The following is a 27,547-nucleotide window of genomic DNA, read 5'->3' as shown; positions in this document are numbered from 1 at the left end:
ATCGGTCTGATCGGGTGGGTTACTGATTCAATCTTGATTTTTATTAAAATCAGGTTTTATATATTGGACCAGACCGGTTTTAAGGCTGGATCCAGGTCAATCCTGTCTGACCAGCCGGTCTAGTCCGGATCTGAAAACATTGGTATGGAAGCCTATCATTTCACCGGTTTTGACAATTATTTCACTAATTTTTTTTTTATGATTTATATACTTTTTCCCTTCTTAAAAAAAAATCCTGCCTCTTCATATATTTCTTTTTGTTCTTTTTTTATCCAATCTACCTATGATAAATTTATTTATTCTTCAACTCATTAATATTATTTTGTTTTATTAACATTCATTACTATCTATTTAATCTTTTTGGGGTGGCCACTCCTTCCCCGGTGACTCCCCATCCTACGCCATAAGAGAAATATTAGTTAGTGGATGAAAAGATTAAAAAATAGCTAGTTTAAAAACAGATAAACATTTTGGGAATATTCAAACTTCAGTTCACTTTGAGAGAACATGCTTCTTGCTCTGAGCATTGTTGGAGTTCATAGTCAGGTGTCGGCGGCTTTCAAGCCATAATGATACAAGTACTCAACACAAGAGTTTTACATGAGGATCTTTGAGTGAACATGACTCTTGCTCTTGGCATTAATGTCAGAGTTCATAGTCACATAATGTCTTCAATGAATTTTTTATGCTTGGACGAAGGTAATAAACATTTTAGAATGGGAATAGGATGTGTAGAAAATGAGTAGTGGTACTGTTTGGGAATGAATGAATAGTATTAACTTTTGAAATGATAATTTTGCTCCTTTAAATATTTAATTAATAAAAGTTATAAAATTAAATAATTAACTATAATAATTAAATTAAATAATAATTAAAATGAAAATTATATTATATTTATATATAATTATAATAATAAAAGTAAAATGACATTTTTAACCATAAAAAAGATTTAATTAAATTAAAATTATTAAAATTACACTTTTCCGTCCATGTATGTCTAGTTAAATAAAAATTATTGATTAAAATTATTAATTTTAATAATTAAAGTGTAGCAACACTTTTTGCTTGTTTAGATTTAATTATATAAAAATCAATATTTAAATATTTTAATTAAAATAATTAAAATTAATAATAATTAAAATGAGACATTCAATTTAAATATTTAATTATAATAATTATTTTTAATAATAATCATAATATTTTCTAAAAAAATTATTTATCATAAATTATATGTAATTGAATTTATATGTATAAAGGGTATAAAAATAATTTTGTCACACTTTCAGACTTCCCTCTTATTTTTTTTCATTCGCAATGAAATATTTTTTCAACCAGTTTTTATTCTCATTGCTATTCCTATAGTGCCATTCTCATTTTCATTCTATTTCTATTCTGTGAACTAAATGCACCCTAAGAATTTTCCATTTATCTTCCAACGTTGTGTTTGAGAAGAAAAAGAAAAGGAAAGAAGAGTATATGGAACAAATTAACAATGACTTATGCTTGTACTGTGGGGAAGCAATGGAGATTTGTTTGGGTGGTGGTACATACTATATGTTACAGAAGATGAAAAGAATGTGTGCATCTCCCACGAAATTTTTCTTCTTCTTTTGATTTGGTTTTGTTTAGAAAAAAAAAAAACATTCAATAGGGCCCACAGCAGGTAACAAGAGATGAGGTTATGTTGGTAATGGGGAGTCATATTTGATTCATTTATGGGACACATGTTATCAAATTATTGGTAACTACATTAATTACGCCCATCTCACTTCACGTAAATCGCGCCCATTTTAAAATCATAAGGCTGGAGCCCACGCACATGTCCGTAAGTGATAAGACTGTAGGATCTATGTATTTATTTACATTATAATTTTAGATCTGAGGAACAAGTTTGAATCTCATTTGTATGAAGTATGAAGTCATAAATCATAACAGTGCTTGTGAGGGTGAATATATTTGCATTTAGCTTGAGAGAGAGAGAGAGAGAGAGAGAGAGAGAGAGAGCTTGGTTCTGTGTTTTCAATCCTTGTATTGATTTTGAGAAATATGCAGGATCCAGTGAGTTGTTTGTGTTCTTGCATTCAAAGCTATGTTACGCGTCAGGACATTAGCTATGTGTTCCGCACCAAAAAGAAACTTAATAATTTGGAGAACGCCATGAAAGATCTCAAAGCGAAGAAGAAGGATATTGAGAAAGAGCTCCATGATACTCAAAACAAGAGGAAAGTACCCGACAATCAACTTCAACGCTGGCTTCAAAAGGTGAAGCTTCTTGTACCGTACTACGTTGACCTATTCCTTCCCTTTTATCTTTTTATCTTTTATCAATTTTCTTTTAATTGGTTATCTCTAAATCAAGATAATTTATATAATATCATAGAATTTATGCTTTGGTTTAGGCTTTTCAATTTGATATAATATAGAAAAGTAAAAGTTGCATGTGCTCCCAGGAAGATTTTTAACACTGTTAATTTGAATTGGTTTTCGCATAGGTTGGAGAAAAGGATGATGAGGTAAACCAGTTATGGAATGAATATAACGACGGTTGTTGTGTTCAAGGCCCTTGTTGTCTAAATTGTTTTTCAAGGTATAGAATTAGCAGAAGTGCGATCAATTTATTAGATGAAATAACTCAGTTAAAAGATGAAAATGTAGAAGTCTCATTCATAGAGCAACAGCCTCCTGAACCAGTCACTGAATCATACATAACAGTGGGAGAGAAAATCAGCTCCAATCTTGAGGTTGCTTGCAGTTATCTAGCAGATGAAGCAGTTGGAATGATTGGCATATGGGGCATGGGGGGTGTAGGAAAGACTACACTCTTGAAAAAAATCTACCAATCATTAGATTATCCGGACATGGGATTCGATCATCTGTTATTTATTGAAGCTTCGCAAAATATTCAGTTGGAGAAACTTAGAGAAGAGATTGCTAAAGAGTTGAAATTGGCTCCTCCTGCAAATAAAAAGGACATTGAAAATTTCCTAAAAACAAAGAACTTTGTATTGTTCTTGGATAATATATGGAAGGATATAGATCTTGGTAATCTTGGAATTCCCCATCCTAATGGCGACAACACTGTGAAGCGTAAGGTGATTTTCACTACTCGATCTGAAGATGTGTGTGCCCGGATGGGTGGTGCAGGAGAAAAGATCATCAAAGTGGAATGCTTGGAACCACGTGAAGCATGGGCTCTTTTCAAGATTAATGTTAATCTGGCTGTTATTGAGTCAAATAAAGAGATTAAAGAAATAGCATGGCAAGTGATGGAGAAGTGTGGTGGTTTGCCCCTCGTCTCATAGTGTTTGGGAAGGCCATGTCAAACAAAAAAACTGTTGATGAGTGGAGAGGTCTTTTGACATCACTAAGGCAATCAAATATAAAAGTAGTTCAAGGCGTGAAGGAATCATTATTTCCCTTTTTGAAATTCAGTTATGATAATCTACCGGGTAATGTCAAAAAGTGCTTCTTGTTTACATCCATGCTGCAAGGGAAATCTAACTATGAACTTTTAGAATCTTGGATGGGGTTAGGCCTGCTTAGTGATTTTGTCAATCTACAAGAAGCTTATGAGGAAGCAAAATCTATCCTCAAGATTCTAGAGGAATCATGTTTACTGTATTTTTCCGATTATGGTGATGTGCACTTACATGATGTAATTTATGACATGGCAATGTGGATAGCATCAGACTGTGGATGGATAGTCCAAAAATATGATGGATCAGCAGAAATATCAACAAATGACACAGAGAATTGGAGAGATGCAAAGCAAGTGATTATTGACGGCATTAAGCTTTTGCCAGTTTTATCTCATCAGTGTTCTGATTTGTTGAGTTTAATGATCGCAAACAGTCATTCTTTGGAAATAATTCCTAAAGGATTTTCTCTACAAGTGCCAAACTTGAAATATTTGGATCTTTCAAGATCTGGAATCAAAGAACTTCCAAAGGACATCAAATGTTTGGTTAATTTACAATACTTAAATGTTTCATGCACAGGCATCTCATCGCTTCCAATGCAGCTGGTATCTTTGAATAAATTGCAATATCTGATATGTAGAGATTTGATTGGGCTTGGCAAGATAAAGGATGGTATCATTTCAAAATTACACAGGTTAAAGGTTGTTGACCTATATCCGCATGGATGGGTAGAACCGAAAGAGTTAGAAATTTTGAAGAAACACATCAAAGCGATAGGAATGCGTGTATCATCACAAGAGGTTCTCGAACAACTCTCATGTTTGCCAACTACTCAACTTTATATAGAGAATTTGGAAAAGTTGATCTCTCTTTCATTTGATACTTTAAGTTGCAAAAATCAGGGATCCTTGCATGAACTAAAAATTAGATCATGCCCACAACTTAAGGAAATTGTGATGAATGGAAGTGGGACTCATCTCAATAACCTCACAATCTATGACATCAAAAAACTGCAGTGTATTACTTGGGGGCCAGATATATCGCCTGCAGAGTATTTTCATGTGTTGAAGAAGTTATTTATATGTGAATGTAATTTGGCCAGTTTTGCTTGGGTTCTGCATCTCCCATGCCTTTCTCATTTGCGCATACAGAATTGTGCAGTAAAAGAAACGTTGTTTTATGTCGAGGATGAGAGAGAAATGCAACAAGTCTTGGAAGGCCCTGTATTCCCTCGCCTGGAAAATTTAGAATTGACAATGTTAGAAAGACTAGTGAGCATAAGCAATTTCGCTTTGAATTTCCCTCGACTTTCTCTGCTTTCAGTGCATGAATGTCCTAATCTTAAGAAGCTTCCATTCAAGCATGGCATCAACAACAGCCAAATAATCAACATTGATTGCGATAGAAAATGGTGGAAAAACTTGGAATGGGATGATGCCACCATCCCATCTCACCTTTCACCAACATGTCAATGGTACGATTACCATCTATATCACTATGTGCCTCAATCGTACTATATGCTGGATCTTTTTTCGGTAAGTCTCATGCTTTTCTTTTATTCTTTAATTCAACAAGTCATTTCAAATCCTGATATCCTGTGTATAAACCAATTCTATATATATATATATTTATTAATTTCCATTTTCTTCCCATGCACGTACTTTGGATTCATGAATGTTAAACAATGCACATTTTTAAATTTGTTGTTCTAGTTATTAATATAACTTTCTATGAATTAATCAATTACCATAGTGTAAGGATTTTCTAATGATAAAGTCCATTTTTATTATTCATGCTGATGAGTTCTTATAATATAAGGAACATCTTATAATATAAAGAGTTTTAATATTTATTACATGGTCTGTATAACTCTATACAATCTCAATTTGGAATGAGCATTTATTGTTCTGGCCTATGCATGCCTCTTTCCATATATAGCTTATTATCTTGTTTGAAAGCTACTCTATATAGTTTGGCATGCGCCCATTATAATACCAAGACTTGGAGTATTATTAAACACATGGACATTGTTCGATGCATGGAAGTATATGTACGAGTATGTAACTAAAATCATGAACAGTAATTTATTATGAATGATTAATTTGCTGAATATTCTTGCCTTTGCAGGATGAGAACACTGATGCATGCACGATTAGTTGAAGTGAATGAAAGGTCTTTAAGTTTTCCCTGTTTTTGTAGACACAAGTTAGAGATCATCTCATGCTCAAACCAAGTAAGATCATTATTTGGAGAAGGTGTTCTTTTCTTTTCTTCTTTTTTTGTTTTAAAATTCAATGTGCAACTTATAACGTTGAGAAATCATGCCATCCTTGGGCAGGTCTTAAATTTTCTGGGTTTTGCATCTTCAAAAGCTTCTCAGAACTACAAATTCTCTTTGCAGTTAATCAGTGATCTACCAAATTTACTGTGCAATTATGCTTTGGATTGCGTTTGTTGTCTTGTTGGTTTCAGTTCTAAAATCTAAATACACTTTTATTGGTTTCTTATTTATATCGGTGTGAAGACATGTTATTATTTGGTTTTACAAGTTCAAGGTCTGTGTACCATTATTATCTTATGTATTTTCTAAATTAAGTCAGGCTTGAAAGTTGATCGATTGAAGACATTAATCCTTCGATTGTATCTTTCATTCAAACTATTTTCAAGTAAGTTGTGCTTTCTGAACATATTCAAACTATATGTAAAATGCTGTTTATTTGTTATTTTCGCTTACATATATATTGCTGAGGGAGTAAATTTTTTGGGAGGTACCCAAACTTTGACCTTGTATCTTTTCGGTATCCCAACTTTGATTTAGATCAAAAGCGGTTACCAAGCTATGATTCTCTTTCACCGCGAAGCCACCCAAACAATTCCGGCCCAAATGTCTGATGTGGAGGCCGGTTTTACACACTCGACCTTTGAAATCCAAGTGTCCGCCACGTCGGGACACTCTGTAATTCCACGTCGACCGATGGAGAGTCACTGGGTCGAACAATGCTCGCCCACGTCGACCAGAAAAGCCCCTTTCTCCTCTTTTCGTCTTGAGAATGAAAAGAAACAGGTACGGTCTTGAGAATGAAAGAAGGAGACAGTCCTCATTGCTTGGTTTCGAAAACAAGAAGAGTGCTGAAGAAGAGGTGACGGTGTTCGCCTTAGTCGTAAGCGAGGAAGAGAAGCTTGTGGTCGCATGCAAGTGGTCGCCAGTTGAACGGAAGAAAGCTCGCTGGTGAAGATGTCTGTTAACTTCCTTTTTGCAATTTTTACACATGTTTTATGAACCATCTTTTTTCCACTGAGTTTGCAGTTTCACTAAGTGTCTCATTGCTTTTGCAGTTTCACTCCATTAAATATATATGTGGAGCATCTTTCACAAAATTTGACTCATTGCTTTACCAGAGAACATTCAATAGATGTATTGATTTAAATTCAATACTTTGTGAAACTCCAATTTGAGTGTTTCAATTTAATCAAAGTAGAACTGCAGATGTTTCACAAACTCTAAACATCAAGATAATATAGCCGAAAAAGAAAAAAACTCTGCAAGACAACAACCACATCTACAACATCAACAATCGAACAAATAATCCTTGATGCACATCCCCGCAAACCCATCATCAAAATTACACACACATACAAAAATATAATCCCTCAAGGCACCAAAACAACATAATGAACAAATAACAAATCCACCAACTAATCCCTTTGTCTCCTCTGCCAGCAATCCCTCGTCGGCGACTTTAAGGACAAATCCATCTTGTTGCGGACCACTCTTGCTCATCAGGAAGGAGATCGCAACCTTGCTCACCCTACATAACATGGACAACGCTAGCGCGTCGCTCTTTCCCTTGTCGTGGTTGTCCACCATCTCCGGCCACTCTTCTCACCCTATCTCTGTGACAATGACGAAGAGGAAGAGAAATAGAGAAAAGCATTTAGATTTAATTTGTGCTGAACTGGCAATTTGGGTGATGTGGTCTAATGTGGTAGATTGACGTGGCAGACACTTGGATTTCAAAGGCTGAGTGTGTAAAAACCGGCCTCCACATCAGCACATTTGGGCCGGAATTGTTTGGGTGGCCTGCCGGTGAAAGAGAATCATAGCTTGGTAACCGTTTTGATCTAAATCAAAGTTGGGATACCGAAAAGATACAAGGTCAAAGTTTGGGTACCTCCCAAAAAATTTACTCATTGCTGAGGATTACCTGTGGACTTTGCCCAACTTTGTAATTATGCCTTAATTTTATGAATGTGCAGAATGGTTTAAAGTGAAGGACCTTCAGATCTGACTTTATATTTGGTGCTAGTGTTGTGCTTTTTGTTTTTGCTTTTTTCTTCTTTTCTTTTCTTCTTCTAGCAGATGAAAGAAAAAAAAGCAAGTGCTAGTAAATGTGCTTGTGGTAAAAGCTATGGAAGGGAGGTTTTTGGGGAAAAGAGCTCAGAGAGCTGAATTTATTAATGAAGAAAGAAAGTTACAAAGAGTTCAAATATTACAACACAAAGAGGAAAGAAGACACATCAAAAAGAGAAGCAAGCTATAACAAGAAAACAAAGAAAATTAAAAAACAAAACCATGCTCAGAAAACGACTTCATAATCCACCTCGGCAGGTCACGGCCGGACAAAAAGAGGTTCAGATTGTGGAGGTTGGACCCAGCAAAGATGGCAAGGGCAGAAGCTGGGCCGTTCCAACGAGAAGGAATGTTGATCATGGAGGGATTTCCCGCGATTTGAAGTAAATGTGAGATGTCAGAAAGATCCTGCTCAAACCACCAATTTGCAGGGTTACGAGAATCCAACAGAGCTAGAGAAATATCATGGTTACAATGAAGGATGCGACGAATAACCAATTGCCGATCAGAAGAGATTCGAAGAGCAATAGGTTTTCTTATGGATTTAGTGTGATAGCACAAACCCACTCATCAAGCTAGGGCAATCCTGGAGGATAAAAAATTTAGTATCGCAATGCAGTAGAAATGGGACTTTTGTAGAAGCTAGTATTCATGAGGTGATGTTTCTATCACAATTTTATATTATTCTCCATTAAACTTTATTATGCATTAATCATACATGTACAAGGATTTTAAAATAGTATAAAAAATAAATAATTCTAAAATAGATGACATTCTTCAGTCTTTTTACTGTTTCTCTCTGTTGTACTTTCGTGGTTTTTTAAATTTTTTTTGATTCATCCTTTTTGTAAAAAAAAAAAAAAAAATTCATGATAGTTACATCCATACTTACGTTCTTGTTTTGACCAACCAAAAAGAATAAATTGAGATTTACCCTTCTCTCTTTTCATCTCTAATACAAATTTTTTGATGGTGGTGGCGATGATGATGAAGAGGATGATGATTGAAAATTTTTACTTTTTTGAACATGTTTAGTTTGCATTGAATCGATATCTTAAATTCTTAGTGACTCAATGTTTAATTTTTAGATTTTCATAACACTTTAATTTCTTAGATTTTGACCTATCATTGAATTTTTGTTTTCAATTGAGTAAATGTTCAATAGCAATGGAGTTGATGTTGTGTATGTTTATTTTATAAAATTCAGATTCTATTGTAATACTAGAGCATAAAAAAAGCAGGGGTAGATCTCTTTGAATTTTTTTCAAAAACGTATTTGCAACGGACATAATTTGGTTGCAAATTATACTTGCAAGAAAAATACTCTTTTTGCGACAGCTCATAATTTGTTGAAAATAATACCCATTTGCAACGGTTACAATCGAGTAGCAAATAATACCCATTTGCGACGACCATCATTTCGTAGCACATACAACCTTTTGCAACGCCCATCCCGTCGTTGCAAATAATAGTCATTTGCGACCACCACATTTGGTCGCAAATAATATGATTTTGCAACGGCCTAATATTGTTGCAAAAAGTCGTCGCCATGTTCGTCGCATTGTCAATGTTTTTGCCATGAAACATCTTATTTTTTGCGATGGCCTTTCCCCGTCGCAATATGTATCATTTGCGACGGTGAGTTGCAAACGGTATCTTTTGCGATGGAAGCATATACGACGGCGTGTGACGGTGAGATACCATCGCAAAAGAGCATTTGCGACGGCAATTAATCTTTTGCGACGGCAATGGGTCATTGCAAAAAGTCAATTTTCTTGTAGTGAGGGAGGACCACTTTATACATGTTATCATATGTCAACATCGAGTAATTAACTGGTTGAATGGTTAGATCTGTCCACTTTAAATGTAATTGTTCTAATATCCATTAGTATATTTTATAATTTGGATTTGGGCTTGGGATTGAATATTCCTATATTTTTATGACACATTTCTGATGTGGGTGTTTTGATTTTATTTTTCCCATGTTTTTTTTTAAAAATTTTTATGGTGTCGGCAAATGTGTTGCTAGCTAGGGTGGAAAATGAAGGCCATGGCAATTCAAAGAAAGAGTTTAATTTCTTTTGTGTTCTAGATGCATGGAGTTTCCCTGAGGATTTGGAGTGATAGTGAGACGTGGTCATCATCCTCTTAAAAGAGCCAACAACCTAAGGATCAATTTTTTGATTTCACAATGTTGAAGAAGCTTTAACAATTTCTCAAGTTGAATTGAGAGGTGGAGAAGTTTGGCAGAGGCATAATTTTGATAGAGTGAACAATCAGAAGATCATCCGTCACTACAAGAAAAATCATAAATCGGCACGGTAAAATTGGCACGGAAATGGGATTAAAAACAGTGCCAAACTGATTTTGGCACTGTATTTGGCACCAAAAATTAACCGTGCCTATAACACTAGTCACAAATACATTTTGGCACCATTTTTTTAATACCATGCCAAACTTTGTCACTGTTTTCGGCACGATTTTTTACTATTGTGTCAACCATTGCCATTAATGTTTGGCACGGACTTTGATTCTACATTTGGCACTATTTTGGCATTGCTTTATTGGTTCAATATTTGGCACGATTTTTAGCACGATTTTATATATTAATTTTTTTTCATGGTATTTGGCACAGTTTTCAATAAAACTTTTTTGTTACAGCTTTCGGCACGCTTTTGTTTAATATGTGAAAAAAATAATTTATATGAAATTAATTTAATTTAATTTAATTTTTTTAATTGCACTAGTTAAAAATTTTGAATTACCAAACAAAAATCATCTTATTGAATTAACAATACATATAGATGCCCTACATATACATTGGAAATCATGTTGTATAACTATACAAACACTTGTATCAAAACAACATTAAATCTCCATTCCACATGCAAAATTAAAATTCAGTATTGCAGCCTTGTTGCTGGGGAACAAACAAGATCCAGGATGATAACATTTGCAGAACAAAAATTTTAAGTAAAGGACACTTGCCATCTGTTATTAAAAAAAAAACTATAGTGGTTGGTGTGAAAGCCATCTCTTAATCATAGCCAGGCTCTTCCTTGGCTTGTAGTCTGGAGCTATGTGACCAGCACCCTACATAATTGAATGCATATAGCCACCCCCTCATCAGCTGGTGTTAGTAACTATAATTCGATGATTCAACGAAGAGAAGCAATGTTTTGCCAGTAGATCTACCTTCACCTGTAAACAAGAGCTTGATAACCTTGGCTTGTGAGCTTATACTGGTATTTTACACTACTCAGAATATCATTAGCATACTGCAAATAATCATTGCATCTGATCCATTCCGGCACAGTTCCCTGCTTTGTATGAACCACAATTCAGCAACACAAATCAGAAATGGTATAAGCATCAGGCTACCTCTAATTAATATACCTTCTGGATGTGCAAAACATTTCTCACAGCATCATTGTTTGCCCAAATGTCACATAAATAGCAACCATAAGTCTGAGATGACAATTATGATCGATTAATGCTATTCTCATATAATTAAATTGTTCTTTTAAAGCATGAAGGTTGGTCAGAAGCATAAAACTCACTCTACATTTGAGAGGAGGAACATCTGGTGGCACGATAAACTTTTGGATGCGTTCCACTACAGCTTGCACCTCCTTCTTTCTCATAGTGGAAGGAAGCCTCAAGTGAGCTGAGTAAGTGATGGTCTCTCTGACTGTCAGAGTCCCAAGTAGAACATTTTCTTGTGTCACGTAAGCCTGCATCAATGTGAAGGATTCTAATTTACATAAGACAATATGGTTCAAAAGTTAAATGGGCCGCGAAAATTGATTGGTTAATTGAGTTGAGTAAGAATAACCATGAACAAATGCTATGAATAACCATGAACAAATGCTATGATTTATGCAGTAAAGATAAACCAAAGGGTATGCTCCAACTCCAGTTTTTTTTTTTTAAAAAAACCCAACTTTCTCTCAATTTTCACTCTTAGACCATTTTCATGCTAAGTCTTGTCTATAATCTTCCCAATTCCATGTAAACAAATTCCATATTCACACTACTCACTCAAAGCATTTAATCAAACACAAGCAAGGCGAGCACTTTTCCACATCAAAACAAATAAAAAAAAACTTGAATAAATTAGAAACCCTACCACAACACCGTAATCAAGCCTCCTCTTCTTCCCATTCAGCAACACCTTCTTAGTGAGAACCACATTTCTCCCCAACCTACCTGTTCTAGTACCACCAATCAAACCAAACTCCCAAAATAATCAGCAAAAAAAAAGGCAAAATCCCCAAACCTGCCAATGAATCAAGAAGCGTAGACTTCCCAGATCTAGAGGGTCCCATGATGGCCATGATCCGTTCGGGAGCCGCATACCCACTGAGGCCCTGGAGCAGCTTCTTTGTTGGCCTTGGACTGCCATAGTTGGGCAGCACAGCCATGAGATCCTCCCAGACCAAGTATGCGGCAGAGCTCGCCTCCTCCATCTTCCCCAACCCAAGAAACCCATCTCCATGGTCATCTACTATTTAATAGCAGAGGTGATGAGAGTGAAAATGCAGATGAGAGTAATTCTAACCAGCGATATTTTCAATGCCTGCAAAATAGTCTCAGGATCTCGAACAACGAGGTGGTTATTCATGACATATTCAAGAAGCTTTTCAACCAGACACTTGACATCCACATACATAAAGAGCAAAAGCAACAAACATATATAATCTGACCTTAATCTAGCTTACAATGTCAACATATAGGGAAAATGAGTACCGGAAGCCTTAAAGTTCCACATAAGTTTGATAATTCTGGTTTCAACAAAAGATGGAGGTTTCTTTGTCCATGGCGTAATTTTTCCCTTCCATCCTATTCAAACAAAGAAGGCTAATGTAGTACTAATACATCACAAGAAGAAAGAGATAGATGCAGATGAACAATTACATTATTGGCAGTAACTGAACCAAGAGTGCACAGAGACTTCAGATTGGGTTGGGACTTGGCTACAGTCCTGTGAGTTGATATTTAAGACTTGGGTTGCCTACAGACCTGTAAGTCTTATTTTGCATCTAAACTTGCTAAAAAAGGTTAGATATAAACTTCACTTCATAGGAATTATCTAGTGAGGGGACAAATTTTTGTGAGAAAACAAATTCTATCTTGATTTGTTAAAAGCCCAAACTTTCTCTCGCTCTCTACTCTCCATGAATGGTTTTCTCTTATCTTTCTTCTTCACATTAGAAAACAAAAAGAAGAGAAGCTTCCCAAGAATCATAGCCTTGCCCACAAATTAATATTACCAGTGACAACAGATAGAGTACACTAGAACCCTTAGTCAAGCAAACAAATTCAAAGAATTAGTAACCATAACCCCAAGCCTAGTATCTTGAAAAACAATTTCAATCAACAAAAATCAAAGCTTTCCATACCTGAATCTCTAGACAAGAAAATCTCTAGATTATCCAAGGATGGTATTTCACAATGGAGAAGGGGATGTGGCATTGTAGAATTTAATAGCTAATAATCAATTTTTTTCAATTTTTTCAAAGTCTTTTTTCAAAAAATTCCAAGCTTTATGTAAATTCAATTCTTTACTTGCTTGGCTAATTTGTTAAAAAGATTTGACTCTTAATTATTTATTTATTTATTATTTTACAATGAGGACATGAAAAATTAAAAAAAAAATACAAGTGAACTAATAAAAAAAAAGGCGCTAAGCAAGGAAGACTACATTGATAAAATTGATGAAGACTATTATAGAAGTTTGATTGGATGTTTATTGTATCTCACTGCAACAATGTCTAACATTTTATTTTGTTGTAAATCTCTTGTTTTGATTTGTGCAATGTGTTAAATGAAATATACTTCATTAATGTAATAATTATCAGCATGAATTATAAAATATGTTCCAATAAGGATTGTGTATATAAAGTCTGAACCTTTTGTTTGTGCATCACCATTCATGTTTGGATTTATTGCCTCACGTTCTTCTGCTTCACCAGGTTGTTTATGATTCTGATTAGACAATCATATTACTAATTAACTCAAATGCTCACAGACATCAAGAGACAAAAATAATATTAATAATAATAATTACCATGTTATTCATGTCTTCCAGCAATTCTATGACAAATGATATTTCTTCAAGAATTTCTTCTTTCAGACCTTTGAGAAACTGCAAATCAAAACCTTCTGCATTAATCTTTAATCAGCATTTGTTTCAATTAATTATATATTGAGAAATTAGAACAAGAAGAACCTGAACAAAATTGGAGACAATAGTTTGGCCATCTGTAATGCAAGGTTGAACAATTTGAGTGAAATGCCGATGACTGATTCTCACAACCTGAGAAAGCCTCTTTGTACGTATTGTGAAAGGCTGTGGGATGTTGAAAATCATCCCAATTTCTCCTGCCATGTCTGCAGCTCCTAATTTTGACAGAAACTGCATGCATTTTTATTTCACCTAATTAATATATGTTTCCCCAAAAGAACTTTCAGATAACTTATTATTTATATAAAAAATACCCAACTCATACATTTTCTGTTCCATTTTTGTATGTGATCACATCCTGTCATTATAGTAACACTCATTGAGACATGAACAGTTATAAATTGATGATTTCCACTTTTGATTCTATAGAAAGTACAACTTCAAGGTGAGAAAGGAAGAACCATAAAAAATTGCAATGGAAGACAGAACCATAAAAAATAAAAATAAAAATAAAAATAAAAAAGGACTTGAAGTTAAGACAAAACATATATAAGCTCTGAGTAGAAGATTAAAAACATGCAGATTAGATTTGGTAGTTATTTTCTAAAAAATTATAATATAGTCGCTAGCAACCGGAAATGGAAGTTTCCAAATGAAGCCCTAGTAGAAGATTAAGATAATGCTGATTTGCCTGCTAGTTAAATTTAACAAAGTACTTGGAAAGTTTCAATAAAATAATTGATGAAAATCCATTTGATGTTATAAATTTTATGGAATAATAGATGAAATTCTATTAGATGTTATGAAGTTTATGGAATGCTATTAAAAAAAGGAATTAGTTCACTCTTGAAACTTGGAAACTATCTGATTGCTAAGCTATTGGTCATATGGGCTTTTCCTTGGATTAGATGACCAAAATATAAATATTTAATCATAAACTAACTATTTTCTTAATCCGCATTTGCTTGACTTGCCATTTTTGCAGTCTCATAATGAAAGAAAAACAACAGAGCATACACTTCAATCAATTGCTTCACACTAGGACCACCACTTCCAGATGCTTCAATGTTGATAAAAGCTCCAATAGTATCCCACCATTTGTTTGTCTTCATAAATCCATGAGATCCCTGGCAATATCAATTAACAGTAAGAATAATTATATTAATGTCCATATCAAATGTCTCAAAAACTACCTAACAAATACAATATGAAGCATCAAGAGGGAGAAGAGTATGCTCATCAATTATAATCAAATAAGTCACAAACATGGTAAAATCAAAGCCTGGGAAACTATTAAACCCTAGCATGTCTTAATTGTGTGGGTTTATATGTGAATTGTTGCTCATCAATTAGAATGAATTGTTGCTAAATAAATTGAAGTGAACTATGGCTTGCATTGTTGCTTCATCTTCTTTATCAACCAATTGAAGAGAAACTAACTTCTACACCAACAACATCAAGAAGAAAAAACTCAACGTAAGCTTTAACATATATCCTCTTCATCATTCGGGCCATCAAGAGTGTTGTCGGCAACGAGTGTGGTGCGAGGCCTTTTTCTTGTTGGAGAATGCTCATCAACATGCGATTGCGCCTCCACTGTTAGTGCTCTAGGGATAGATCGTGTGAGAGTAGCAACATGCATATTGGAGAGGTCAATGCCCTTCAACCTAAGTGCTACAAGCAATGACATTTCAAATGACTCACGACGAGCCCACTCAATCCGCATCGCATCATGTTCGGCTCGCATCGTATCATGCTCGGCAAGCATTGCATTGTGCTTAGCTTGGGTTTTAGCAAGCTCTTCCTGCAACTCCTTAATTTGGTCATATAGTTGCCCACTTGATTGAGAAGGCCCCGAACGTGGCTTGTAATGGATTGAAGACATTTGCCTACTTATATTACCCTTTCCCAACACTCTATTACGACTTCCGACAGCAATGATGTCCCATAATTCATTTTGGTTGATAGAATTTTCATCTTCCCCTTGATCACGCTTATCTGCAAGGGCTTTATCAAATTGTTCCTGCATCCATAAAAAATTAGATCCAATTAATAAAAAAATATTATATAAATGTCTAAAGTAACCTATGAAAGTAATATATCTATATATATAACAAATCAAATAAATTGATGCAAATAAATAAATAAGCTTATATTGTGAGAGATTGCAATGTTTAAAAATATATAAATGGATATAGCCTTCACAAAAACAAAATCCTTGCTTGAACAATCAATGTAATTGCTTGCAAATAAATTGATGAAACTATTACTAAAAAACCACTAATTTAACAAATTGATGTAAAAAATTAACTTCTTGAGGAAATTATAGTATACTTACAACAATTTGTGTAGCACGCTCACCCTCGAGAGTGCCATCCTTCTTCCCATGGGTGCGGATGAAACATTCTTTCGGTGTCGGTGCCCTACCCAATTCTTCAATTTGAAAAAATAACATAATAAAAAAATTTAAAGAGTTAAATAAATCATAAATAATATAATAATAATAATAATAATAATAATAATTACATATAATATGGACATTACAAGCCTGAGGCGGTGTACAGCAGTGCTGACAGATCCACCCCGATAGATTACAATCAAAGAAGTTCCATATACTGCTCTGTTCTTTTGTTTTGCTCACTTATTTTCTTGAACTCTTCTGACCCCCAATATTTTTGCAAATTCTCCCAAACCGAAGGGGCCATCCACTCAAGAGGAGCCTTGTAAAGCGTGCGAGCAAGGTACAAATGTTTTTTCAACCACTCACTCGCCTCATGGTTGAAATGACATAATATCATAGACTCATGCTGCGACTCCCATGTGTAAATACCCTAAAGAAAGAAAGATTAACTACGTTAATATTTTTTTAATAGTAAAACAATATATTTAATTAAATGATATTAATACATTAATTAATTAAATGATATTTACCCTAAAAGCTGTGAACATTCTCTGTCGCACATCTCTAGGCACTTTTCCCCATCCGGTCAATGGTTCTTTGTAGTGGCCTTGGACCAAATCATGTATTGCTTTTTTAACTTCGTAATCTTTGCAAAAACAAGTCAAATTAATAAACATTTAATTATAAAATTTAGGAACTTTTCTTGAGGAATTTATATATACAAAATAAAATTTTAAAAAAATAAAATTTACTTACATACTGTCAGAAGTAATAAACCACGGGGGTCCAGTGCTATTAGATTCATTGGATTGATCCTCTGTTGCCTCATGTTGGCCCTCAGAGACATGGGTGGATGCCTCGGCATGTGGAGTTAGTGGAGACTGTGAAGTTGGAGGAGATTGTGTAATCGAATGGTTCACTTCTGGTGCTTGAATATTTGGATGTATACATGGAGGCATTTCTAATTTTGGTGAGGTATTGGAGACTAATTTGGAGCTAACAGACTTCTGACGAATACTTGCGGTTGATCGACCTCGGCCTGATATAGATCGACCACAATGTGTTAATGTTGATCAACCCCGACCTATAATAGAGAACATTAAATATAAGATGTAAAGCATGGAAACAAATTTCACTCAAATTAAAAGCTAAATGAAAAGCAAAGATGCTTCATACTACCAATATATTATACAAATAATTCAACCAACATTATTACAATGAGACAATAAGCTTAACCAAAAAGATCAATGCCTAAAAAAACCCTAGTCAAACCTGATACAGAGCTATGGTCTGGATAATGAGTCATCCCACTTCAACAAAACAATCTGTCCAAACAACAAGAAAACTTGGGTAAATATAAATGATAAGAAAAAAAATTACAATGAGAATAACTTAATTGGAAAGGTAGAAGAAAAACATGATCATAAATGAGACATATATCTATCACCACACACACACATCCTTAAAAAACTAGAAACAACATAGAAATACAAAGTTCCTATCAAAAAAGAGAAAAAAAACACAAGAAGATATTTAGTAATTAATTAAAAGTCATGTTCTCCCAAATCATCATCATCATCATCATCATCATCATCATCATCATCATCATCATCATCACTTTCTTCATATTCATTGTCTGCCTGTTCATCTTCTTCATCTTCCTTAGTTTCACTTTCTGAAATATCTTGCAACCCTTCAGATAAGTCAACAAATTGTTGTATGCCTTGTGGATCAACCAAAGAAGGAATCTCTTGTAAAATACTAACAACTGGATTTGATGTAATTTCTTCCATTTGATATGCGGTGCTGTCTTTTCCCGGCCAACTTGCCTCAACCATTCTCCTAGCTTTTGTCTTGCACACAGCTAACCAATCGACCTTGTCCTTTCTCATGCTCGGGTACTCAATATAGTTCACTTGAATGGCTTGTTGTGCTAATACAAATGGATCATACTTTGGATACATTTTTTTTCCGATTAACATCAACCAAATTATATAGAGGATGAACCTTGGTGCCATTTATTGGATCAAACCATGTACACTCGAAGAGGACAATACGGTTCCATCTATTTCCATGGTAGTCAAGTTGGACTACATCCTGCAATAAACCATAGAAATCAGTGCATGTATCCTCAACATTAGACCCTTGTACACATATGCCACTATTCATGGTGGCTTTCTCCATGCTATGGGCGATAGTATGAAAGTTATAACCATTGATAAAGTATCTAGGCCATGTTGTTGCCTTCATAGATGGACCCCAAGCAAGGCTTTGCAAGAGAGGATCAATAACTTGATTGACCTCATTTACCACCTAAACCCAAAAATTGAATATGAGATATTTTCTCATTCTCTTAATAGCAAGTGGTAAAAGTTGTCAAGTTCAACAAAAAAAAAAGAGGAATTATTTGTGAAACCATAAAACAATAGATAAATGACAAAATGCCAACAACTCAATAACTTTATTTTTTTTTTTTTTCAAAAATGAGCTTTCAAGGATAACTTAGTTAACACCAAATGTTATTATACAAGAACTCACAAATTTTAGCAGGTACTAAACTACTAATTAATCCTCTAAGAGTGACACTACTTAAAAAACATAAGCACACACCTTCCGGCATCTAATTTTATTATGTTAACAATGTCATCGTTGACCACAATGTACTGGCTTCCTTTGACTAACTTGCAAAGAACACCAACTTTGTCTACAAGGACCCGCATGGGTACAGTTTCATAACAAGGTAATAAAGAAAAAGGGCTTAAAGTACCATGGTGTTTATTGCATGGATGGTGTACCAGAATGTGGTGATAATAATGAAAGAAACCTTATTTTAGAATAGCAAGATGCCTGACATTGAAGAGCAAAGCGCGATGACGAGATAGACCTAATTTTATGCTACCAATAGGTAATACACTTGTTTGTAGTGACGTTCGTAACACTGTACTATTCTCCAACCACTTGCTAACATGATCCTAGCATCCTTTATAGAGCCACCCATATGCCCGGCTACAAGTTCAGATATTCTTCTAAGTAAAACCCCTATTTCAGCAGGGAAGTCAAACAGTATACACTGTGTTACTTACTCTAACTCGACCAAGTCATGATCAATAATATGATTGACAACAATAGCTTCAAATCCAAGATTTCCATTTTGGAGAGCCACTAGTGACGGAATCTTTCCTTCACTTGCAGAAATTGACAACCTAAGCACATCATAAAACCCATCCAAAACTATGTCTTTATAATAAAAAACATTATACTTCTGGAAGCAGAAGATAGAAATACACTATTTAAAAATAACTAAAGAATAACATATGCACATAATTATCAAATTCAAAGGCATAAATAAGATGTAAAAGTGAGAGAAAACACACATGAAAAGGCAAAAGCTTATCTTGAAGGAATAAATGCAATTTGCAAAATCATCTACAGCTTTATCATAAATGAATGTGTTGATTTTCAAGCATTAGGCATAAGTACAGTCACAGAATATTAGATTGAAAAAGATTTTTGAGATGGCAAAACATGTAGGCAAGCAAGCCAAAAATATAAAATCCTCTACTAATTGCACTGTCTTTTATTAATCATAGTGCAAACAGAATGGGGGTTAAAAGTAGTGGGGGTTTAAACAAATTGGATGATCCTAAGGCTCAGGTCATCAAGGAAGAACATGGATATTGTAGAGTCCCCTCATGTAAAATAGAGCCATATCTTCATAGAAAATTTAGGGGGAAAAATTACTGGCAGTCCAGTGTCACATCTGCCACTCTACAATTGTAAAGTTAATGAACTTCAAATCATTGTCTTCTTCACATTCTAGATTGTGTAAGGTTATTGGTGAGAAAAAGATTTGAGAAACAAGGAAGTAAACAGACCCAACAAAGATGAATCACAGTAAAAAGTAAAGTTGGCTTATTTTTTTTCATCACTCTACCAATGGCCAGAGCCAACCCTAATTTCTCATAGAACGTCGCAATTCCTTTCCAAAACCACAATTTCTAAATTTCCTACTATTTTTAAGCATAATCAAACCTAAATCAGATGCTAAAATAAGAAAAATACAAGCTCAAAAAGAGCAGGTCAAAAAGAACTCACCCAACACCGACAGAGAAAGCACATCAGCAGAAACATACTCCTCCCGAATCGGATTTATCCGCTGCTTCCCCAAGCTAAGAAGCTTCGCCACTCGGATCTGATCTCGATTAGGATCAACCCTAAACTCTGAGTCCGAGATCGCCAGTGCTAACTACACCTGATACTCCTCCTCAGACATCACAAAATCTCTAGCCAGAGAAAGCAGTGAAGCATCCGATGGTAATGGCGGAGAAGGGTTAGCCGGGGCGGCCGCGCCACCAACCGCCGCACGGTGGTCAGAGGCACAAGAAGGAGACAACAGAGAGGGCGTAGACGAAGAGGGATCAACTGGGACCTCGCTACAGCGGCCATGATGATCGTGAAGCCTCTTGAATAGCTTCATCGGATTGAGGGTTTCTTCCGCTTGGGCAGAGCTCTCTCGGAGAGATTTTGATGACGAGATGATTCACGAAAAAGCTCACAGAGAGATTGGCCGGAACATTGCCAGATCATTATGGTCACCCCATCTGCTTGGGTTCATACCAAACCAAGGCATCATCCTTAACAGTTACAAGTTCCCATAATATTACCACACATCACACTTGGGATGGGAAGGAAACCATGCATATAATTTTTGTGATTGGGCGACAAGCGCCAACCCTCAGGGCGTACGCAAGCAAGGAATTGCCACAATGTCCTCACCCTCTTGAAATTGGGGAGCGCGGTCAGAGGGAATCGAACTCGCGTCTCCTCCAACGAGGGAAGCCGGGGTACCGCTAGGCTATAAGCCCTTTGGTCATGCATATAAATATATATGAGATGATAATCCATAGAAAAAGAAAATTGAAGGTTTTATCATAACAAGAAAATGGCTCTAAGTAAACAAACACACCAATGAGTGCAGCCAGACCAAATAAAACTATGATATATATACTTGAAATGCCTTACATAAGGTAGTGTTTGTTCGGAAGGATTTAGAGTTACATGTAACTTGAGTTACTTGGTTTTTAGAAATCCAGTGTTTGTTTGACAGGATTTTAAAACCCTTGTAACTCATATTACATCCAATAAGGGATTTGGTTTTACGCCCAAATTGGGCGTAAGTCGAAATCCCGGGAGTTGAAAATCCTTATGTGATGTATATATATGTATGTACACATACATATATATAAATATAAATATGTATATGCATATGTATACATATATATATATATATATATGTACACATACAAATACACATATACATATGTAGAAATACATATACATATACATGCATACATATACACATATACACTTATACATAAATACATATGTACATATGCATATATCCATATACACACATGTATACATATACCTATACATAGTATGTTTACATATACATATACTCATATACATATATACATGTGTAACTATAGATACGGAAACTCACTTCTTTTTTGATGGTTTATTACACAATACCTCTGGTATTACCATCCATTCGGGCTAAAACAGAATGTGATGTGAAACCCACACCAGTCAAGCATGGTCAACCATGCTTTGCTTCTTTTGTTTTTTCCTCTCTACCATGCCCTGTCTCCATTGTAGAAAGAACACCCCCATCTTGCCCATTTCTTGGTTGGACTTCACCCCCATAATCATGCCTCCCTCTCCTTTGGCCACACCATGAAACCATTCCTTAGCATGGGAAATGTCAGAAATTCCAAGCTTCAAGAGGCCAAGGTTCTCTTCATCTTCTTCTTCATCATCTTGCTACAACCTTGGAGAACTTGATTGGTTGGAGGTTGGAGAGAGAGCTCTAGAGTGGAGTGGCTTCTTCTCTATAATTATTTGGGTAAGCAAGCTTTCATTTTGCTTTTAGTTGAAACCTTATCTCTCATGCTTTGTTTGTTGCATTGTGATGTTTGTCATGAGTTGTAAGCCTTGTGTTGGTTGAGCATGTACTAAGCCTTAGAAAAATCCTTACTTGGCTAAATTCTATCTTTGTGTGCTCTTGGAATGTATGTATTATTCTTAGCATGGTTGTTGCCAAAAAGATGCTAACACTTGGTCTTTGATCATGCACACCAGGTGCTTGTTGAAAATCCTTGGAGACCTTGTTGTTAGATTTTCTTTATTTCTTTGTCAAGTCTAATTACCTTAAGATTGTGTGAACCTTAGATGTTTATTGAAGCTTGTGTGTATCACTTCCTTGCTATGACAACATGTCTTCCCTGTGAGAGGATTTTAAAAATGGAAAGACATTAATGTAATAAGCACCACTTGTAATACAACTAATGAGAGCTTATCATTTGTAATTTCATTAATTAATGAATGATTATTTTATTTTATTTGAAAAGATGTTTAATTAATGAAATAGTGTCTCATTAGTAAAGTGGTGTGTCTATTTAATGAAGTGGTGTCTCATTAATGGAATAATGTGTCTTTTTATTGAAGTGGTATAATAAAGTGATGTGTCTTTTTAAATGACATTTATTATTGAAGTGGTGTGTCTCTTTAGTAAACACCACTTCATTCCTATAAAAATAATCTCTTACCATCATTCAAGTCAATTTTTTGAATGACAAATAAACTTCTCACAAGTTCATTTGCTTTGTTCTTTGAGTGCACAAAAGATAGAAACAAACTTTTACTTTATAAAAGCCATTGTTGTCTTTGTTTGAGTTTGGAAGTGCAAACCATACTCAAGGGTCTTCATTATATCCTAAAAGAAATTCGCCATTCAATCCATTTTGCATCCAAGGTTTAAAATTAGGTGGAGGTGAATTAAGCCTAATGGAAAGTGTTTCCCACGCCTTGAAGACTTGTGCACTATTTTCTTTCTAATCTCTTCCTCTTTATTCCTCAAAGAACCATCCCCACAAACATTCCCTAGCCTAATAGTTCCTTCCTTTGAGTAAGAAGTCCTTAGGATGCTCTCACCATTCACCAGTTCATGTCATTGTTGGTGTAGTCAAATGTTTAGTGGGTTTTAAGTGGCATTAAGCATTTAGATTTGGTTGCTATTTATAGGATATCTCAAAAAGGGTTGATTTGGCTTTGGGAGTGGGTTAAAATGGGAGCTATTCCAAGTAAGTACCACATATACTTTTTAACTATATTTTGTTATATATATATATAAATTTCAGTTATTTGTATTTTAATTTTGTACTTGTGTTTTATCTGCCGTCTTTTGAGCGAAAATTGTTTAAGGCTTTGATAAATTGGATCTTGTGAACTTTTGGGTTTATCTTTCATTTCACAAGAGCTTGGTTATTGACATTGTTGAGTTGTTTTATTTATTCATTTACGTTGGAGATCCCACCAGGTTTTTAAAATGTTGGCATGGATAAGCACTTCTTTTGGTGTTCTGGAAATAAATGTTATTGTTTTGTTACTGGTCTTCTTAACCTTGCGTGCTAACATGTATTTATATATGTTATTAGTTGCATGGGTTACTCCCAGTTCCGTCCACGTATTATGCCACGTTCAATACTTAAAGCATTAGCCTTTGTGATGGTGTTAATTGATCCCATCAGTTAAGCTTGAGGATTATTATGTCTGAGCATCATTCTTATGTGTGCCTTATTTAATCTTTTCATTTGTGTGTTTTTAATGTGTGTCACCTCAGGGCACTATTTCAAATAATGGCCTTAACTTAATGCTGCTCATTAGTTAAAACAATGTTTTATCACACTGTTAGGCTAGTGTTAACTTGTGAAAATCAGTTGGTGTTGTTTATCATACTGTTAGGCTAGTGTTGTTAACTTGTGAAAATCAGATGGTGTTGTTTTAAAGCAGGACATATGGGTTGGTAAACATTAAGTTTTCTATTTTCTTAAGACTGTAATGGTTGGATGTTCTAATCTAATTCTTTTAGCTTTTGGTTATTTGTCAATTGTTAAATTATCTTAAAAAGCATTGTTAGTTTGGGTTTTTGTTAAATTTTGTCACTTGTATTAGCAGCCAACTGAAATTTCACTCATCTAATTAATTATTTATTTATTTATCTATTTATTTATTTTTTGTTATTTGTTTATTTCTTATTTTCTTTTTTTTTTGTTATTTTGAAAATACTTGTTAGTTTCTCAAAGTGAGATATTGCAAAAATTATTGTTATGCATTAGGTTAGTCTCCAATTATAACTATGTTCTAACCAAGTCAATAAGGGTCAATATTGACCATGTTGACATGAATTTTGTAACTGAGACACAAGTTTCGCATCGCGCCGTTGTCGAAAAAATAGTGGTTCTAAATTTTTGACTCGGTAGGTAAAATAAATGGAGTCTGTTATTTCTAACTCGGGTCATCGAGGTAAAACAAATGGGTTCTAATATTCTGACTCGGGCGCTGTCGAGGTATTACAAATGGCCGTAGGAAATTGGAGACACTTAAACGATTGGAAAACCACTTCCCTTTGTTTTTGTATTTCGCAAAATGTTTATTGGATGCCGATATTTGGATTTTCTTGATGTTTTGGACTTGAGATTCAGTTTCTTTACATGTATGTATCTGGTTCATGTTTTGCAACATGATGTTACTTTAAATCTTTGAACTTTATTAACCCCATTTTTTGGTTTTTAGTGGATTACTTACTGGGCTTTTTGAAGTTCATCAAGTTCTTAATTCTTATTGGGTCAAAAGAAAGCTCTGGTTGTAATTTAGCGGGTCATTGAGTATCTTTCCCCCCCAGTGTATTTGAGTTGTATTTTCTATCTTGTTGTAATCCTTCAAGTTGTATTTGGACATTGTTGTATTTTGTTGTCTATAATTCGTACCTTTGTTAGAATGTCTTTTGCTGTGAATTGGGTTTTTAGTCCTTGCGTGCTTGTGAGGTTTCTTCCCTGTGGTTTCACCACCATTTGTCCGCCGCCCAGCCGAGTTCGGAGCGTGACATGTGAGGTGTCGAATTAAAGCAATATATAATTTCTCAAATGTAGTAGAGCAAAGACTAGATCTCACATTCTAGCAATTGACTTTGATGATAAAAATGGGATGTGCTTCAATCTTGAGAGAGAGAGAGAGATGTAGTTGTTTTATCTAAATGTGACATGTAGGTGATTCTGATTGTAGATTGAAAATCATAAGAGATTAGACAAGCAAGTCTATCATTTTCATAGTGCCTACATTCAACGTTAGACACATTTTGCTGGAAGGCAAAAGGTTGTAGCTCAAGCACCTTTAGTTTGTATAAGTTGTATATAAGACCCTCATCTAGTTCATTGAGCTTTAGCGTTTTTCACATTAAAAACTTCACTTCCTTGAGTTGTGCTAGCTCACATGAAAGTGATACAATTTTCATCCTAAAAAATGTCGATATCTTGTAGATAAGCCACATCTTTGATGCCTTTTGGAAGCTAGTCTATACCACTAGATGACAAATCCAAGTTCAAATATCTTCATTTGTTGGAAAATTCCATCTGGGAGTCGTATTAGGTAAATTGTTAACATTCAATATTGGCTAATGATCTTTTTGCAATTCCTATGTCTATTGTAACTTCAAAGTCATCTTTTAGATTAGAAAGAAAGTAATCATCTATTTGAGGAGTGCATTCAAACCAAAAAAAAAGGCTTATATCGTTGCTTGTTTTGATGATTCTATGCATGCTAGAGGCTTTCTTATAGATGAAACTTTTACTATTCTTAATTTGATGTATTGTTATTGTCACACCCACCCCTTCTACCGAGGTAAATGTAGCACCCATCAGTTAAAATTCTCTTTTAACTGGAAACTGACACCCTGTTTTAAACAGAATCAGACCTACAAATTATAATTTACAACTTTACATCATCTACAGGTCCAAATACATAAATACAACAAATGTAATTATTCTAATTTGCGGGTACAACCGCTACAGGATCATAACACCAATAACAAGAAAGAAAGAAAGGGGGACCCACTGCAGTCCTGGACTCAACCCTGACTAGCTCTAAACTCGATCAGGCAATCTAGGGTCCCCGCTCCCAGCATTTACATAGACATCAATGAGTTGGTCGGTAGTGGCTTAATAATTTCAAATACTCAAATACAATATATATAAAGTATATAAATACCGACTTCTCAAATAATTTTCCAACTTTTCCAAAATACCAGAATTCTAGCAAAATACGTCTTTAAAGAACTTTTGAAACATAAATTCATCATAAATCAATATCAAATCAATTTTCTAAGAAAATCCAAATCGTTGTGAGAGACTGTCCTCTTAAGAGCGATAGCTGGGCTTCGCCCCCTCATCACAACCCAAAATAACAAGTAGTATAAAAACCATTCTCAAATCCACAGCCTGAAAACTCTCCCCCACTTAGCCGTCGTCGCGACTAGGTTGGGAGCCGCCAAGGTCTTCGCACCCTTGACGTTAGCCCATCGGTCCCGTGTGGTGACTCTGGGATCCCGATGTATAATCCAATCAGGGCTCTACGCTCCCACCTGATCTGGACAAATCAACACTCAGGTCCACCACGCCACCTCTAAAGGCTGGCCCGTGGGGACCCACTACTGCAGTAGTCGGGCCTTAGCCCGCCGTCACCATCCAAACCAACATGTAAATGCAGCAATAATACCAGAAAAGCCCAAATACAGGATAAACATTCACAATACAGTACAATACATTCACAGTACAGTACTTGCATAAAACCAGTGAAGTCCAAATACAGAATACCATTCCTATACCAGGAATGAAAACCAGTTCCACAAATATTGTCGGTAAACCATTTTAATATACGCACATGATTTCACAAATAATTCCAAATCAAAGCAGAGATAACCATCAAAAATAAATACATGAATTGAATAATTAAATCACATATACATGTATTTTCACTATTCACAAATACGTATAATTATACAAAATTGATGTATCAATACAATTGCATGAACATCAACGGAAAATAAATATACGTATATTTCAACATTATACGCCAATTAAACATGATAAAATGAAATACTTAAACAATTATTTCCAAAATACTAGCCATTAAACAATTATTTCAAAATAATAATAATAATTTATTTATTTAAAATAATAGCCACTACCAACTCACCTAGTGTCCTTGGGTTCCTTGCTAGACCTGGAACTCCCTCCCAAGACTGAACAACACCTAACAAAAATAATATAATAAAAATAAATAACATATTTAAA

The 27,547-nt window shown here is 34.9% G+C and overlaps 2 protein-coding genes and 1 pseudogene across 8 annotated transcripts; 1 reads left to right on the top strand and 2 right to left on the bottom strand.

Moving 5' to 3' along the window:
• Positions 1 to 20,835, bottom strand: part of LOC120252603 — a 149,535-nt pseudogene extending 128,700 nt beyond the window's left edge.
• On the top strand, positions 1,918 to 6,013 carry LOC120252576 (disease resistance protein UNI-like). 2 transcript variants are annotated; one of them, XM_039260762.1, is made up of 4 exons: positions 1,918 to 2,262; positions 2,493 to 4,954; positions 5,547 to 5,652; positions 5,758 to 6,013. In XM_039260762.1, exons 1-2 carry the CDS (start codon positions 2,047 to 2,049, stop codon positions 3,300 to 3,302), a joined length of 1,026 nt encoding a protein of 341 aa, XP_039116696.1. In that variant the 5' UTR covers positions 1,918 to 2,046; the 3' UTR covers positions 3,303 to 4,954; positions 5,547 to 5,652; positions 5,758 to 6,013. The 2 variants fall into 2 exon arrangements, with proteins under 2 accessions (XP_039116696.1, XP_039116695.1); XM_039260761.1 differs by lacking the exon at positions 5,758 to 6,013 and having other exon boundaries at positions 5,547 to 5,685.
• On the bottom strand, positions 10,578 to 12,907 carry LOC120252577 (ABC transporter G family member 15-like). 6 transcript variants are annotated; one of them, XM_039260766.1, is made up of 8 exons: positions 12,688 to 12,907; positions 12,520 to 12,612; positions 12,050 to 12,277; positions 11,900 to 11,979; positions 11,331 to 11,504; positions 11,167 to 11,238; positions 10,972 to 11,090; positions 10,578 to 10,863 (listed from the first exon to the last, which is right to left on the bottom strand). In XM_039260766.1, exons 2-8 carry the CDS (start codon positions 12,539 to 12,541, stop codon positions 10,848 to 10,850), a joined length of 711 nt encoding a protein of 236 aa, XP_039116700.1. In that variant the 5' UTR covers positions 12,542 to 12,612; positions 12,688 to 12,907; the 3' UTR covers positions 10,578 to 10,847. The 6 variants fall into 6 exon arrangements, with proteins under 6 accessions (XP_039116700.1, XP_039116701.1, XP_039116699.1 ...); XM_039260767.1 differs by having other exon boundaries at positions 12,050 to 12,274; XM_039260765.1 differs by having other exon boundaries at positions 12,520 to 12,907.
• Positions 20,836 to 27,547: the final 6,712 nt, after the last annotated feature.

Source organism: Dioscorea cayenensis, chromosome 21 (genome assembly GCF_009730915.1).
Source record: "Dioscorea cayenensis subsp. rotundata cultivar TDr96_F1 chromosome 21, TDr96_F1_v2_PseudoChromosome.rev07_lg8_w22 25.fasta, whole genome shotgun sequence".
Classification (NCBI taxonomy): Eukaryota; Viridiplantae; Streptophyta; class Magnoliopsida; order Dioscoreales; family Dioscoreaceae; genus Dioscorea; species Dioscorea cayenensis.
This window is presented reverse-complemented; position numbering and strand designations above follow the sequence as displayed.